General features: G+C 44.2%; 1 protein-coding gene across 2 annotated transcripts in view; it reads right to left on the bottom strand.

Annotated features, from left to right (window-relative positions):
- LOC8026693 (probable RNA-binding protein 19) overlaps positions 1–14,171 on the bottom strand; it is a 120,831-nt gene that overhangs the window by 53,579 nt on the left and 53,081 nt on the right. For both annotated transcript variants that reach the window (XM_042290758.1, XM_042290759.1), the window contains one exon: positions 3,450–3,576. In XM_042290758.1, the coding sequence (XP_042146692.1) occupies positions 3,450–3,576 (127 nt within the window). The remainder of the gene's footprint in view (positions 1–3,449; positions 3,577–14,171) is intronic.

The raw sequence follows: 14,171 nt of genomic DNA, 5'->3' as shown, positions 1-14,171 counted from the left end.
TACCATGACGATTATTCCCTCAGCTAATGTCCGCCGAACTCAAGAAACATCTAGCGAAGACGGCATTCGGCTAGCAGTTTGCACCCTTTTTAAAAAAAAAAAAATCATCTTTCCATTAAAAAAAAAAATATTACCTTGTTTATATGTTTATAAACACAAACAAAGCAATGATTCCAGGTCGCATACTACAATATACTACAGCAAACTAATCGCAAAGCAACAATTAACTTACGCAGCACTTTCTCAGTCACCTTTAATCTGTGGTGACTAGTAATAGGCTCAAACCATTCTAAGGGTTAAGGAATGGTATTAAATTAGTCAAAGCACGCAACACTACCAAAAAAGTAACAAAAATGCTGACTTCGAACATCTCTTCAAGACGAAAGTTTAAAAACAGGTTATTTTTCTCGCCCTTTTCTTTTAAGTTTTTATAGATGTGCATTTCCCCCTGTATTTTTATTCCAATGACACAAACAAATGCAGTAAAAAAATGACAATATATATATATATATATACAGAGAGAGAGAGAGAGAGAGAGAGAGAGATCAGCTCTTGCACGAGGTACGTAGCCGCAGCACTAAGTCGCCGCAGCAGAAGCACCGTTCTCTTGGGACAGGCACGTGGAAAAGAGATATTACGAACGCAGCAAAACACCCAACACCAAATACGACCATAGGTTTACGTGCTCACGCATAAAGACACCAAACCACGAGCGCGCACATAGAAAAAAAAATCTTGCCAACGAATTACAATATACATAAAAAAGCGAGAATTCAAATCCAGGCGACAGACCATTCCGCTCAGCGTTTCTTCCACTGTCGACTTTTTTTTTTTTTTTTCGCTCTCATTTTTTTTTTTGGTATTTTTTTTCTCCTTTTTTTTTTTGTGCTCCCCGATTCCTCCGCTCCCATGGCGCCCGACCGGGCCTTTCTTCCCTTCTCTATTAGGACGTTTATTTTCATAACTGGGCGATCTCCACCGACGCTAGTTCGCGCAGTCTGCGAACGAATCCACACGAAGCGCACGAGCAGAAGTCCTGCCTGCCGGGGGAACGTATGCAACCTCCCTCCACTCCCGTCGTCCCTAAACTCCCCCCCCCCCCCCCACACACACACACACAAAAAGAAAAGGAAGAAGCGCGGCAGTCACTTCCTTTCTTCCATATACCCTTTATGCAAAAATATATTCTACAGTTAACATTCGGGCGCCTCAGGGAGCAACACTGAGCAGTCCTCTCTCTCTCTCTCTCCGCATTACACAGCACAAAAAAAAAACAAAAAAACTTACAAATATGAACCTTTTTCGCAAGAATAAGTACTTTAAAAACAGTAAAAAAAAGTTATAACTAAACGAAGGAAAAAGAGAACGACCTCGGAGAAAATTGAACCTTTGCACGTTTACTTCTATAGTTTCTTTTTATTCTCCTCGTGCTTTGGTCGACATCTTTCTAGCGCATAATCTTTTTCGCTGCTATTTCTCTCTGCCCCCCCCCCCCCCCTTTTTTTTTTACTTCTAGCGATTCTTCTTCAAGAATACATTATACGCGTGCTGATTTTTTTTTCTCCCTCCGGGATGGGATGCGAGATAGTAAAAAAATACTGCAAAACTTTCGTTCGTTTTTTTTTTTTTTTTTTTAGTTGTGTATATGTGATCTGCACCCGTCCACTTTGAGAAAGGCAAACGCCACGACAGAGAGGAAGAGAAAGGGTGAAATAAAGAAAGAAGGAAAGGAACAAAGAAAGAGGAAGGTGAAACTCCAGCAGAGGAGCCTAGCTCTGGAAGAAGTCGGAGAGACGCTAAGCTCTTGGCTGACTCGGCACCAACGCAAATCAAACCGGCTGCCTTTTTAAAACTTTGAAAATATTTTCTTCATTCGTGCTTCGTTTTCTATTGCACTCTACAGGAGAAAAGAAAATGAGCGAATATTTAGAAAACTATTTTATTTATTCGTCTCTTTTTTTTTTCTACTGCACTCTACTTCAAAGTTTCACACAGGCGGTAAGATAAAAGAAAAACAGAAAGCAAAACGTACCTTCGTATTTCCAGTGACTGATATATTCCCAGAGATATATTTTAGTTCATATTTTATACACACGTCTGATCATAATTCTATTTGCGCCTGTTGCAATAGGAAAATAATTCAGCGCCCCCTCCCCCTTTACCATGTGCTTCAAATATTTCTACGTTGATTGATTTAGTGGATCTGGGTAACGCTCAAAAAGCTTTTAATTGAAAGCATGTTTATTTTCACTAATTAAATTAATTAACACATTTTAGTTAAATATTCGACCTAACCTAGCGATCAGCTCTCTATATTCTATCCCCATGGCAGTAGAACTTACCTACACGGACTGCATTATTCGATCTTTCACGTTTTTTTTAATTAACTGACAGAATTAAAATTAAACACCCCTGTATATAGCTGTATTTATTACATAAATCTCGACAAGCTACGCAAATATATTGATAATTGGCCAATTAAAACATTATATCCTATTTTGCTTAAATAATGAAAAAAAAAAAAGGAAATCCTCCAAGGATAACAACACATAGCTCATTGATATATATACCGAGTATTTTGCCTAACCCGCGACGAAAGATTGATTTCAACACAGACGCCACCGTATACATAAGAATAACCATGATGGTCGTATCTTTGGGTTGCCGGCGGGCCGTCGTTCAGCGGGCCGGATGCGGTTTTTTCCGGCCCGTCGCGATTCAGGCTCGATAGCATATACCACACGCACATATGCCCTACAGCACAAGCTTGTCAAGAATCGAGGATATATGCGTCACTCGGAGATGAGTTCTGTTTGATGGCATTCCGCTAGGCACCAAGCGACGGCTGATTCTGAACAACAATCGTAGGAAATCAACACAGTACGCAGCTTCGATAACTTGGATTTATCCTACGGGGAATCGCGGCAGTTGTCTGTCACATAGCCCGCGGCGACCTCGCTTGCGTTATCGGCGGTAAAAGATGCGCGAAGCGACGAGACTACTACACCAGCGGATATTTCGCCCCTTCCACGTGTAGCGCCTAAGAAAACTTAGACTTTCCCCGAAGCACCGGATTTTAAACAAACTACTCAGAAGACAACTGTAAAGGGTACGGATGCCGGACTCCTCGCTCGATTACTAACCTTCGACCAGTACGTCTTCGACCGAATGATCTTCTACGAGCTGGTTCTCGAAAAATTTATGTTTAACGAGTTGGCTTGCAACGAACTGGATATACATAAAGACGCGCGTAGAGGCAAAAATTAACTAAATTGATCAAACATGATTTTTTTTTTTTTTTTAGTTTTGGAGAGGAAAAGAAACGTAGAGGGAAAAGAAATCAAGGCAACAAAAGGCGTACAAAAGACCTTCAGGGTTGCCAGCAGAACACTCTAATAAGCTCCCGCACGAAGAAACAAAGAGAGGGAGGATGGCGAGTCGTCACTCACCCTGCAGAAAGTGGTCGGCTGTCTTCTTGCGCAGCGTGTCCACCTCCTGGTCGTCGGAAGAGGCCCACTCCAGGACCAGCCGACGCCCGTACAGGTGGGTGCTCTGGCACAGCGCCTGGAAGGCACGCTGCAGGGACGAGGGAAGACGTCGGTTGCCAGATTACACACGCCTCTCGTCACAACGCCGATGAGCGTGACCAGCTAGTGCTCAAGCTTCGCAACTCGCGCGCTGCCATGGGACAACGATGCAAATCGACTCGACACATACAAAAGAAACAGGCTTTCTTGGAAGGCGACACTCTATCGTCGCAACCTTTATCAAACTCTGTATTACCGGCGACTATGACGCTACGGACAAGGTGACAATGGAACCACGATGCGCTGCCCAACCGCAGAAGGAAAGGCCTCGACAATATAACGTCTAACAACCACAAGACAATTAACACCGAAAGCAAAGGAAGCAGATCATACCACCAATTCAGCAATCGTCCCAGCCAGTTTAGAGATCGAATACAACGAATAGAACCCCCCTTTAACGAGCGTCACATAACCCAGAAAATATGTGCGTTTGTTCATGTCACCGGGTTCTCTCTCTCCCTCTCTCTCTCTCTTTGCAGCATAGAAAAACGAGGTCGACAACATTTCACTCCACAAAAAAAGGAAAAAAAAAAAAAAAAAACGAGCGCGAAGCTGTTGTTAGTTTTTCCGTGCGCAGTGTATTAGTACAACATCCCATCTGTACGCCACGTTAAGCGTCCCGCTTCCGGTAGAAAGGCTACGTCCACCAGAGACGAACGGACGCGGGAACGGGACCGCCGAGTTAAGCCCAAATCTTCCAAACATCCCCTCGTATTCGCTAATCCCCCTCCGAAGCCCACTTTTAAAGCGCGTCACGCGACGGTCCGACCCCGCCGTCTGCCCCGGCGAGACCAGGGAGGGGACCGGCATCCCTAATCCCTCCCTTCCCGTCCGCTTCAAATATGCACGACGGGGAGCGAGACGCGCGCTGCTGGACGCTTCAGATTAAGGGCCGGATTGAGAGGCCTCAGTCAAGGAGCGCATCATGGCCCCGTTTAAAGCGATAGCCTCCGTCCTTCCCTTTCTTTCCCGCTCCTCGTGGATTTCTCTCAGAGTTCCGATCCCAACCGCGGCGCCGATCGCCGCGAGAGGACGTCTTACCACTTTCTACAGATGCATTGCGTTAGAAAACTAACGATTGCGCTGTGCGTGTGTTTAGACAGCGGGGAGGTCAGTCAGCCCTAATGGGAGTTTGGTGTCACCACTGTAGATGACAAATTTTGCCAGTGCAGTACGCGCTGCTAGCCTGGGTGCCTTTAATGTGCACCACGCACTAGTGATTCACAACCGCAAGCCGATACGATACTTATCCCGTTAGAAATGATACCTGTCGAGCTCTATCTGGCAAGCCGTAATCCTTTTTTTTTTTTTAATGCGAATCATTCTTTAGCTACCTCTATGGCCTAGCGAAAAAAAAAAGGAATTAAGCACGCGGCGTATATACGGAGCGGCAGTACGCCCTCCTTCACATTCGCACCCAGGCTACGAAGCGATCGCTCAAAACAGATTTCGAAGCGGCGCGTTACAGTCGCGGCGACGTCAATGATTGCGTCGTAGACCGTTTATAAAACCCGATCTCGAGGCACTCGTCGTGTCAGATGAGATGGCGCCTCGCGGGCGACCACCACCCACACAACAGGAGCTCCTCAAGAGGAAACGGTGTCGTGTAGCCGCCGAGCGTCGTCGATACGCAACGAAGGAGGACGATGAGAACGCAGTACCAACAACACGACGTGGCAGTAACATCGATCAGGCGTTTACTAGGGGAGTTGACGTACACACTTCAAAGTATGTCTCATACGTCACTTGACACAGACCGCTAGTCTCCCGACACTAGCAATCAACCATGAAGACTACAACAATCGACAGCATGGATCAGTAAAGCGTTTGTTCAGAATTTGCGTCCTTGTATTTATAGCGAGCTGCGTCGTGAGTTGCGATGTGGCCACCTGGCATTGTAAAAAAATCTGGCCTCTTCTTGTAGATGACGTCGTGAGTACTCATACAATATGCTTTGCATATCGTAGACAACCAACGTAAAGGTTTCTGCAACAGTTTCTTTTTCTTTTCTTACTTTATCTTGACTATATTTGCAATGCCTTGAACACGTTATAAGGGAGCACTCGTAATTTTTTTTCTGCGCTCGTTTTCTTTTTTTTTTTTTTTTTTTGTGCATAATACGCTTTATTATTTTATTTTCTTCCTCACCCTTTTTTTCCGACGTTTACTACACCGTTCCAGTTTTATTATAATTGGCATCAGTTATCACGAAGAGAGAAATATTTGTTATTTTTCGCGACACGTGTGATTACTGGCTACGCGCGGACGTATAGTCGTTCACCGGAAATTAAAGCGCTCCTCCTATTGTCCGTTGCAATTCAAGAAAGTAGGGCGAGGGTAAGAGGGGCCGAAGAAGCAGACGGAATGCTGGAGAAGAGAGGGGGAAACCTCCTTCTCTCTTTAGCAATCCGTCTGCTTCCTCCTCCCCGGTCCGTCTTACCCTTGCCCTACTTTTTTTGGTTACAACGGACTATAAAAACGATAAGTAACGTCCAATCTGAAAATTGCGTCCCCGTAAAGGGTGCATCGCCGCACGCACACCCTTCGTGAGGGAAAGCCCGCTTCTCAGGGGGCCCAGCGAACCGCGGTTTATATCAAAATAGGACGCGTACAGGAAGCCGGGAAGCGTGTCTGGATTCCGATGACCGCTCAGTTCTGCTCCAAGTGACACCAGAACCGAAAATCTAAACGCGCTTTCTCCACACTCGATGCCGCACATGAGACATTTGCGTGAGACCGGTCACGTGAATTTATTTTTAATCGAAACTTAACGGACTACATTATTGTGCACGTTCCATGCGAACACGTTAACGCTTACAGATAATCAGTACAAAACTTTTTCACTATATAACTGAAAGATAAAAAGCTCCCCATCTTTCTCTTGAAAATACGTCAGGTTACGTCAGCGCTGCCAGACCATCAAACGCGAACAGAGAAACTGAAAGTGATCATCCCGTTCCTACTAGAGTACTAAAATCGTGAAATTTTGTGCATATGAACTCAAGAAGTAGCCTGAAGGGATTTCATATAGATCACACTCCGTCAAATGGACGCTGCCATCTTTAAATCACGTGACGCGGCCGCCATGAGGTTACTTCAACTCGTCGCTTAACTCCCATCCGCGTTGTCGCGACTGCTCTGTATTCGTGTCTTTCGTCGCGTTCGACCGCTATTTTTAATGCGAATGCATTAACTGCCTCATGGAGCGAGCTGACGTCATCAGTTTGAAGCGCGAAAGCGGCTCCTGGTTTTCGCCTTCGGTTCCATTGGCTGGCGTGCGTCGACGGGGCTCCCATTGGCCGCTGCGCCATGGCCTCCGAGATCCCGAAGCGCGCGCGCGTTAGTAGGCAGCAGACGCCAAAGGGAGCGGACGAGCAGACGACAAAGGGAGCGGACGAGCGGCTTGCATGCTTTCGCATTCACAACTCATAAGAAATGCTTAGGTGTACCTCGAGCCTTTTTTGCCTTGCTTTCTAAACTGTCGTCCGATAATTATCGTCACTACGTAATTGCGTGCCACCATTATGATCATAACTTCTGCACTTGATTTTATTACTTATTACTGGCGCATGTCGAGTATGCAGGGCACTTCAATGGGGAATTCCTTTGGGGAAATGGGCGCGGTTTTAAAGCTCGTTTTCGTTGGTATTATTTTGGGCGTGCAAGCGCGCGCTCGCACCTACCGCACTAAAGGTGCGAGTATGGAGCGCGCTTGGATCGCTCCAAATCTACCAAGGGAATTCTACGTAAAACAGCTTGATGGTTGAAAGGCCAATTACCTATGACAGAGCAGGTTGGCTCAGTGATAGTGGTGGAACATTCGCAATAAGAAGCGCTTGATGATCGCGCATATACATTTGCAAAGCAGGCGACAAATATAGTCAACCTGATGAGCCCATATGTGTGTTCTTCGAAAGCATCGTGCTCTGCTTTCCCAAGTCTGTTGTCTTTCAATGTACCTTAATGATTTTCCTAAATAGTTCGATTAATTTATTTAAAAATAAAGGGGTGGGGCTCCCCGGGTGAAAAACGTGTCACATGCAGCTGTGAGCGCAGGAGGTACGCAATATGTCACGCCTAAGAGAATCTGTCTGCCTTGAAACCGCTGAAAGTAACAACCGCATTCATTCAAACGAATGAAGATCAATCTACACAGATCCAGGAAGCATTCTACTTCAACTGGACCTGGCGGAGGTCACGCGCACTTTAATTTCCTTTCGCCAACTTGACGGAAGACAGATGCCAGACTTCGCTTGACGGGTCTGTCACCTATCTCATATCGCGAGTATGTCATTAACAAATGCCCGTATAACGAGGAGTTTGTTTTCTAAGGCCAACATTCTGAAATGCTGGTATTTAGCTGGGCCAATAGTTGAAAAACTCCCTATTCCGCATTGAACCATCGAAACATCTGTCCGAGTACTTCCTTTCTTTAAAGATAACAGGCGCAGACAATATCGCTTCTTTTTTACATTCCATGCGTCATGACGCGGGTATTTTCCAGTCGGTGATGTTCAGAAAAAGTTGGTGTCCTCGAAAATCAGACAGTGATCCCTAAACTTCCGAGTTCATCTGTTCGCGCCGATTTAGCACATCGTTACTCAGATTGTCGACTTGCATTTTCATGCACTCATGCACTGATAACTAAATTAGTTTATATTTATGGAAACTAGTGTCAGCGGGTAAAGCGGTAGACAATGGTAATCCTCCTTCCGCGTCAGATCAGTTGTTTTGCCACCGAACCTCGCCGAACGACGAACACGACCAGATGAAGGTGTTTGTAGAAACGTCTACTATTCAGGCTCGAAACCACTTCGTGGATCTCAAAACTGGCCCAGTACCACTGTATCGTTGGCTGTGTGCTTCAACGGAGACATTTGTATCATAAAATTAAGCGAAAAGGACACGATATACCAACACAGCTAGCGAGCGCGCTGAAACCGAAACCAACCAAATTGAAGCCACCCTATGGTAGTGAGTGCGTCTACGCCCTCTCCAGCCACCGGTCAGGTAACTGCTGAGATGAAAAGGTTTATGCAAAGAATCTTAGCGTTTATTTTTAACCTTTGGATTCAACGATTCTACAAGAGGTGAACTTCCTGATACAACAGACAAAATGTTTTCTCGAAGGCTGAATGCTTTACGACCAGCGTTGACAATTCTAAAATAAATTTACCGTTAGACAAGTGCCTAAAAAAGGCTAGATTTGGGATGAAAACACCTAGACTCTCTATTTTGGGAAAACAGTCAATAAACAAAATTGAAAAAAGGAATTACTAGTTGATTTTAGCTCAAGCACTCGGGTCAAATCGACATTTCCATCCCCCCCCCCCCCCCCCTAAAAAAATGTATACTATAAGTTTGTTTGTAAGAAACAAAGGTACCCTAGAAAATACCTATTTTTTTTTTCACTTTCGAAACCCGAAAGCTTGGGCTATGTAATTTGTGCACGGTTCTGTTACACACACGGCTGTGTTTAGTTTTACTTCTTCAAGTTTCCAATAATTATTAAAATACAAATTTTTCATATATTTAGTATCCAGGCTATATAAAAAAAAAAAACTCTGTTTCGTCGATTAAAAAAGACGGTTTATATAACTGATTTCCCGGAAAAAATATTGTAAATTTTCTGTCATGTATGTCATTTGTGAAGCCAGCAACAGAACTATGATACAGAATATTAAGACTGCAAGTTGGGCTAGTTGGTAGATTCATAATAAGAATATACACGCAAAAAACAAAATTTTAAAAATAAAAACGACGATAAGGAGATGATGGCACACGGGATAGGGCGTAACTTTCAACTGAAATTTATTAGAATACGCATATAAAAATGGTAGAACTGCACATAAACAATCAACATCTGAACTTTCAACTTGTTACTTTTATTTGTTTGTTTTGAAGCGAACAAATTCAACGGTAGTTTATTCTTTATAAAAAGGTGATTATCAACTTATCGGCTTTCACAGGTGTAATTTAATGCAAAATAATACTACCCTCCTTCTGCAGTAAGGCATATAAAAATGTTTGCAGAATTGTTTGGATTTCACTTTTGGGTGCATCAGTTTTCGAAAAAATGGTTATTCTAGAAGTCTTGTCACTGCATTTATCACACTTGTTGTCTTTATGCAGTCACAACAGCATGGACGTTTTCAATACACGTAAGCAACTTTAAAATTCATTTAAAAAAAAATTGTTATATAAGTGCTCCCATTCTACAAAATATTAATTTTTTCCTTTGAGCTTGCTAATTTAGTCAAAGAAACCACACTTTATTATGTTGAATACATGTAATGTCTTAAAAAGATAATTTTTGAAAAAAAGAAAAGCTAGAAAACCCGCTAGATATTACTGAAAGAAGCCAGAATTTCCCGCTAGCAGCTAGATGAAATTTTCACCCTCTAGATGAGCATAGAAAACAGCTAAATCTAGAGGGAAAGTGCTAAGCTGGCAACACTGTTTATGATGAATGGAGCACCAAAGAGAGTGTAGTATTTCTATTTGGCGTGACACCAAAACTGGGCTCGCGGGGGACGTAGGACGATCATTACCACAGGATGTACATTCAAAAACTTCAGGTTAGCAGTCGCTGCACTGGTTAATGGCTCCTCTACAGCGTAGATGAACATTTTGCCATATGAACATTTGCAACGCCCAATTTGCTTTTGCTCTGGCAATCGCGTTGGTGGCACTGGAGGACTCGTTCCTGAGCGTGCCTGCATCCAGTGCACGGACTTGCACCCCCCCCCCCCCCCTTTTTTTTTTTGATGGCGGGCAACTGTTTCGCAGCCCCACCAATAGGGATCGCAAAACAGCGCCCCGAGCACGCGCCAAATACCACAATCATGACATAATTCCGTTCTAACTCAGTTGCGCCCCAACTCCAGGGCTCCACTATCGAACCATGAGTGGCACCTATATCAGCGTGTGTAGCAAAGAATGCAGCTTCATTTCCAACGAAGAAAAAGGATTATGCAGGATGCAATTTCAACGCAACATTTTGCATGCAGTTCTAGAGGGCAGCGCTCAAACTAAACCAGGCATTCATTCTGTGCTGATCCTTTTTTTTTTTTTTCGTCTAGGGGGAACGGATTTTTAAAAAGGGAGAGAAGTGCTTCTTTACCCCTGTCCCCCTCATCCCCTAAAACGAAAATGTGTCTGGTTGTATGTCACATGCCAGCAGCTCTGCGTACACATGACAACTTTAGACAAGTAAGTATGCACCAGATTATGCCAGCACAGTTTAAGATGCTGTGAGTGAGAGGAAGTTTGACTACCTTACATTCAGTTTTTGATAAAACAAATACAAAACGACAAAACCAAATTATATAAATTTCTTCAAAAATTTATGATGTAAAGTAAGAGGCTGATCTCATATATTAGTATAAAACGCCAAAGTCATGGAAGAGATCTGCAATTGTGAACGTTACTACTGTATGCCAAGTCTCTATCTTTCTTTTACAATGTTTAAATTAGAGCAGCCTGCCTGTTGCAACCATTTTATTCTCAAGCAATAGGAGATAATTGCAAGCTCTATTGTTGAGATATATCACTATTATTATTATTATTATTATAAAAAAATAAAGACACTCAAAGGTTGCACTACGCTCCAGGAAGTTGCATGTTCCTTTTACAGGTGGTGCTCTGACAACGACCTCCACCTGAATCCTTCGAAAACCAATATAAGGGCATTTTCTCGTAAGACTCAAAATACTTTTTGCGCATATAGCTTCCATGGTGAGCTGTTGTCACGTGTAATTTGTGGTCATTCTTGCACGATTGTACCGGTTGTACCGAATAATGAGGAACAATACATAGAGAATGTTTCAAGACCCCTGGGCACTGTGTTCTTCTTCCTCTTCTCTTTCTATGCACCCCTGGCCATATTTATTGAAACTTGCGAAACAATATTATTACATCTCTCTTTTCTCACAACGTCATTTGTTGAATCTCTTTCGTTTTCTTATGGTCCGTCCTTCGATCTGGTCTTTGGGATGCTTTCTTGTCCTGGGGGAACACTCAAATCTGGAGTGTTTGCTTCAGGATGTGTACGGTTGCTGGCAGACACCTGTGATGTTGGAACCACCAGGTGATGCGCGTTTTGGCGGAGATATCCTGACCTTGTCATTATTGTGCAGGATCGAGGTTCCAGTCTCGTTCCCCGTGATTGTTCCAGTTGCTCTGCTGTCTCTCATCATACATTGCTGCCGATATCCAGGTCCAATTTTACCACACTCAGTGTCTTTTGTTGTAGTTTTCTTGTTTGCTTCTTTTTCTCTTCTCAGTTTTTCTTCCCAAACTCCTTGTGGTTGGGCAGTCTTGGCAACAGTATAGAAGCCAATATTGGCAGTGTGGATCGCAAATGCCTTCCCGTCAGAAGCTGTGCCAGACTCTATCCAGAAGGTCTTGGTGTTGTTTTGTAGTTTAGTAGTCCAAGCTCAGAATCTCCAGACTTCTTGAGGATGTCTTTGACAATCTTAACCATTCTCTCAACTTTCCCCATTACTTTGCGGTAACAAATTACCTTGCTGTCCTTTGGGAAGTCTTCAAATAGCATGAAACAAAATTGTGGACCATTGTCTGATCACTGAATCTCGGGTATTTTATGACGAGAAAATACTGCCTCGAGCTGTGATATGACTGCTTCTGAAGTGGTTTGTCTCAGCCTGCTCACTTCAACGTACCTCGAGTAATAGTCCATGACCAGCAGGTATTGTGCTCCTTCCAACTCAAACAAATCTGTGCCAATCCGTAGCCATGGTCGCTCTGGTACCGTATATTTACGATTGTAAGTCGACTCGACTGTAAGTCGACCCGCCCACATTGCACATCAGCAAAAAAAATCTTTTGATGCACATTTTACTGCGAACACGTGAGAACAACAAAGTATCTGCTTCAAAAGCCCAACCTCCAACACGCAATCGATGCCTTCTGGCATACTTTGGCTGCGCATGCACGCACAAGGTGTATGAGATGCCCAGGTGTTATTGAAAGTAGGAAGTTCACGCTGGAGACCGGACAACGGAAGCTGCTCCCTGTTGTTCCCACTCTGTCTGCGACTACACTATGACTCGTCTGCACTGGTGATGTCAGTCCCATCGTCATCACTGCTACGTTCTCGAAGCACGTCGTCTCCATCATCCCAAAAAATCTCGCACTTTGCAAATGACAGCATCAACCGCATCTTACGCGCTTGCTCGGCGATCGCGTTGCACGTCATGGGTAGAAACTGATTGCGCACTTATGTGGTGTTAGTTGCAAGCCTCACCTTCAACTTCGGGAGGCATCCCTACCTATCCAGACTTTGGCCAGTGGAAGCCTTTTTGTTTTCTGTCACAGTTTAAGATCACGCGCCATTGCAGACTCTACTGGAGCATCACCCGCTCTGACGGGTTGAACTTGCATCCAGCAGCGCAGTTGTTGGTTGTTTCTGGGTGAAGGATGGTCATAAACGAGCACCGAAAACCTAAACTGCCACATATACCACATATGTCAATACAAAAAAATATAGTTAGCGCTCCAGCATGATATTCGACACTCGATCAAACGACATGCGACCGTGAATTGTGCGAAAAACTGCGAAAAGAAGCTGCGGGGAGTGAGCCGTGAGGCTGTTCCAGTGGCCTCCAAAGTGGCTTTTACAAGAAGTGCTGCCACCCCCGGGAGTTGGGCGCGCCGTGCGCAGTTCACCGCCATATACTTGGGTTAATTTGCGAATCGCTATTTATAAAACTTGTTCACGCAAATAAAGAAAAAAAGAATTTTAAAATGAGCGCACAGAATACCGCAATGCTACGAGTACAGCCGGCTGATTTCGTAACAAGCCGAGGAGTTCTTGATATCACGATTGTTTCATTTCTGACGGCGGTGGAATGCTTTGGTTCAACTAGATCGACCCCCCAACTTCCAATCTTTAAAAACTGAAAAATGGGTCAACCTACATTCGCGTAAATACGGTAGTTCAGATGCGATCATCGGTTGTGTTTTGGTACTCCCTCTTGTGAACAGCTGAGAAAGTTTGTTACAACATCGGCCAGTTGAGAGCTTAGTCCCGGCCACCAAACCGACATCTTGGCTCGTTGCCGGCATCTTGTGGTATCCTGGCGGCCTTCGTGTAGTCAATGTAAGACTTGCTTTCTCATCTGACTTGGAATCACAAGGCGGTTGCCTCCCACCAGTAAGTTTTCTTGTACCATGAGGTTGTGTTGTTTTTGAAAATATGGGGTGATTTCGATGGGTACTTGGTCCTTAATAGTTGGCCATCACTTTTTGCAGTACTCCTTCACTTTAGTACAGACTGGATCTTCCTCTTGCAACTTCTTTACCTCGTCCTCGTGTTCAATGTTCTTGTTTCGTTGCGTCAGAACCATGCAGATCTATACTTCTCCATTCGGTTTGGGGACCACCACTATTGCCGAACACCACGGTGTAGGTTCTTCAACTTTCCTGATGATTCATTCTTTCTGCATGTTTGCCAGCAGCTCTTGTACTATCGTCATCAGTGCCTGAGGCACGTGCCGTGATGCGTGAAAGGAGACTGGCATTGCGTCTTTAAATCGTTGCATCTTTCGTCATTGAGTCTCG

This window comes from Ixodes scapularis, unplaced genomic scaffold (assembly GCF_016920785.2).
Source record: "Ixodes scapularis isolate PalLabHiFi unplaced genomic scaffold, ASM1692078v2 PGA_scaffold1__304_contigs__length_218370807, whole genome shotgun sequence".
NCBI lineage: Eukaryota > Metazoa > Arthropoda > Arachnida > Ixodida > Ixodidae > Ixodes > Ixodes scapularis.
Note: the sequence above shows the minus strand (reverse complement) of the source record. Positions and strands in the feature narration are given on the sequence as shown.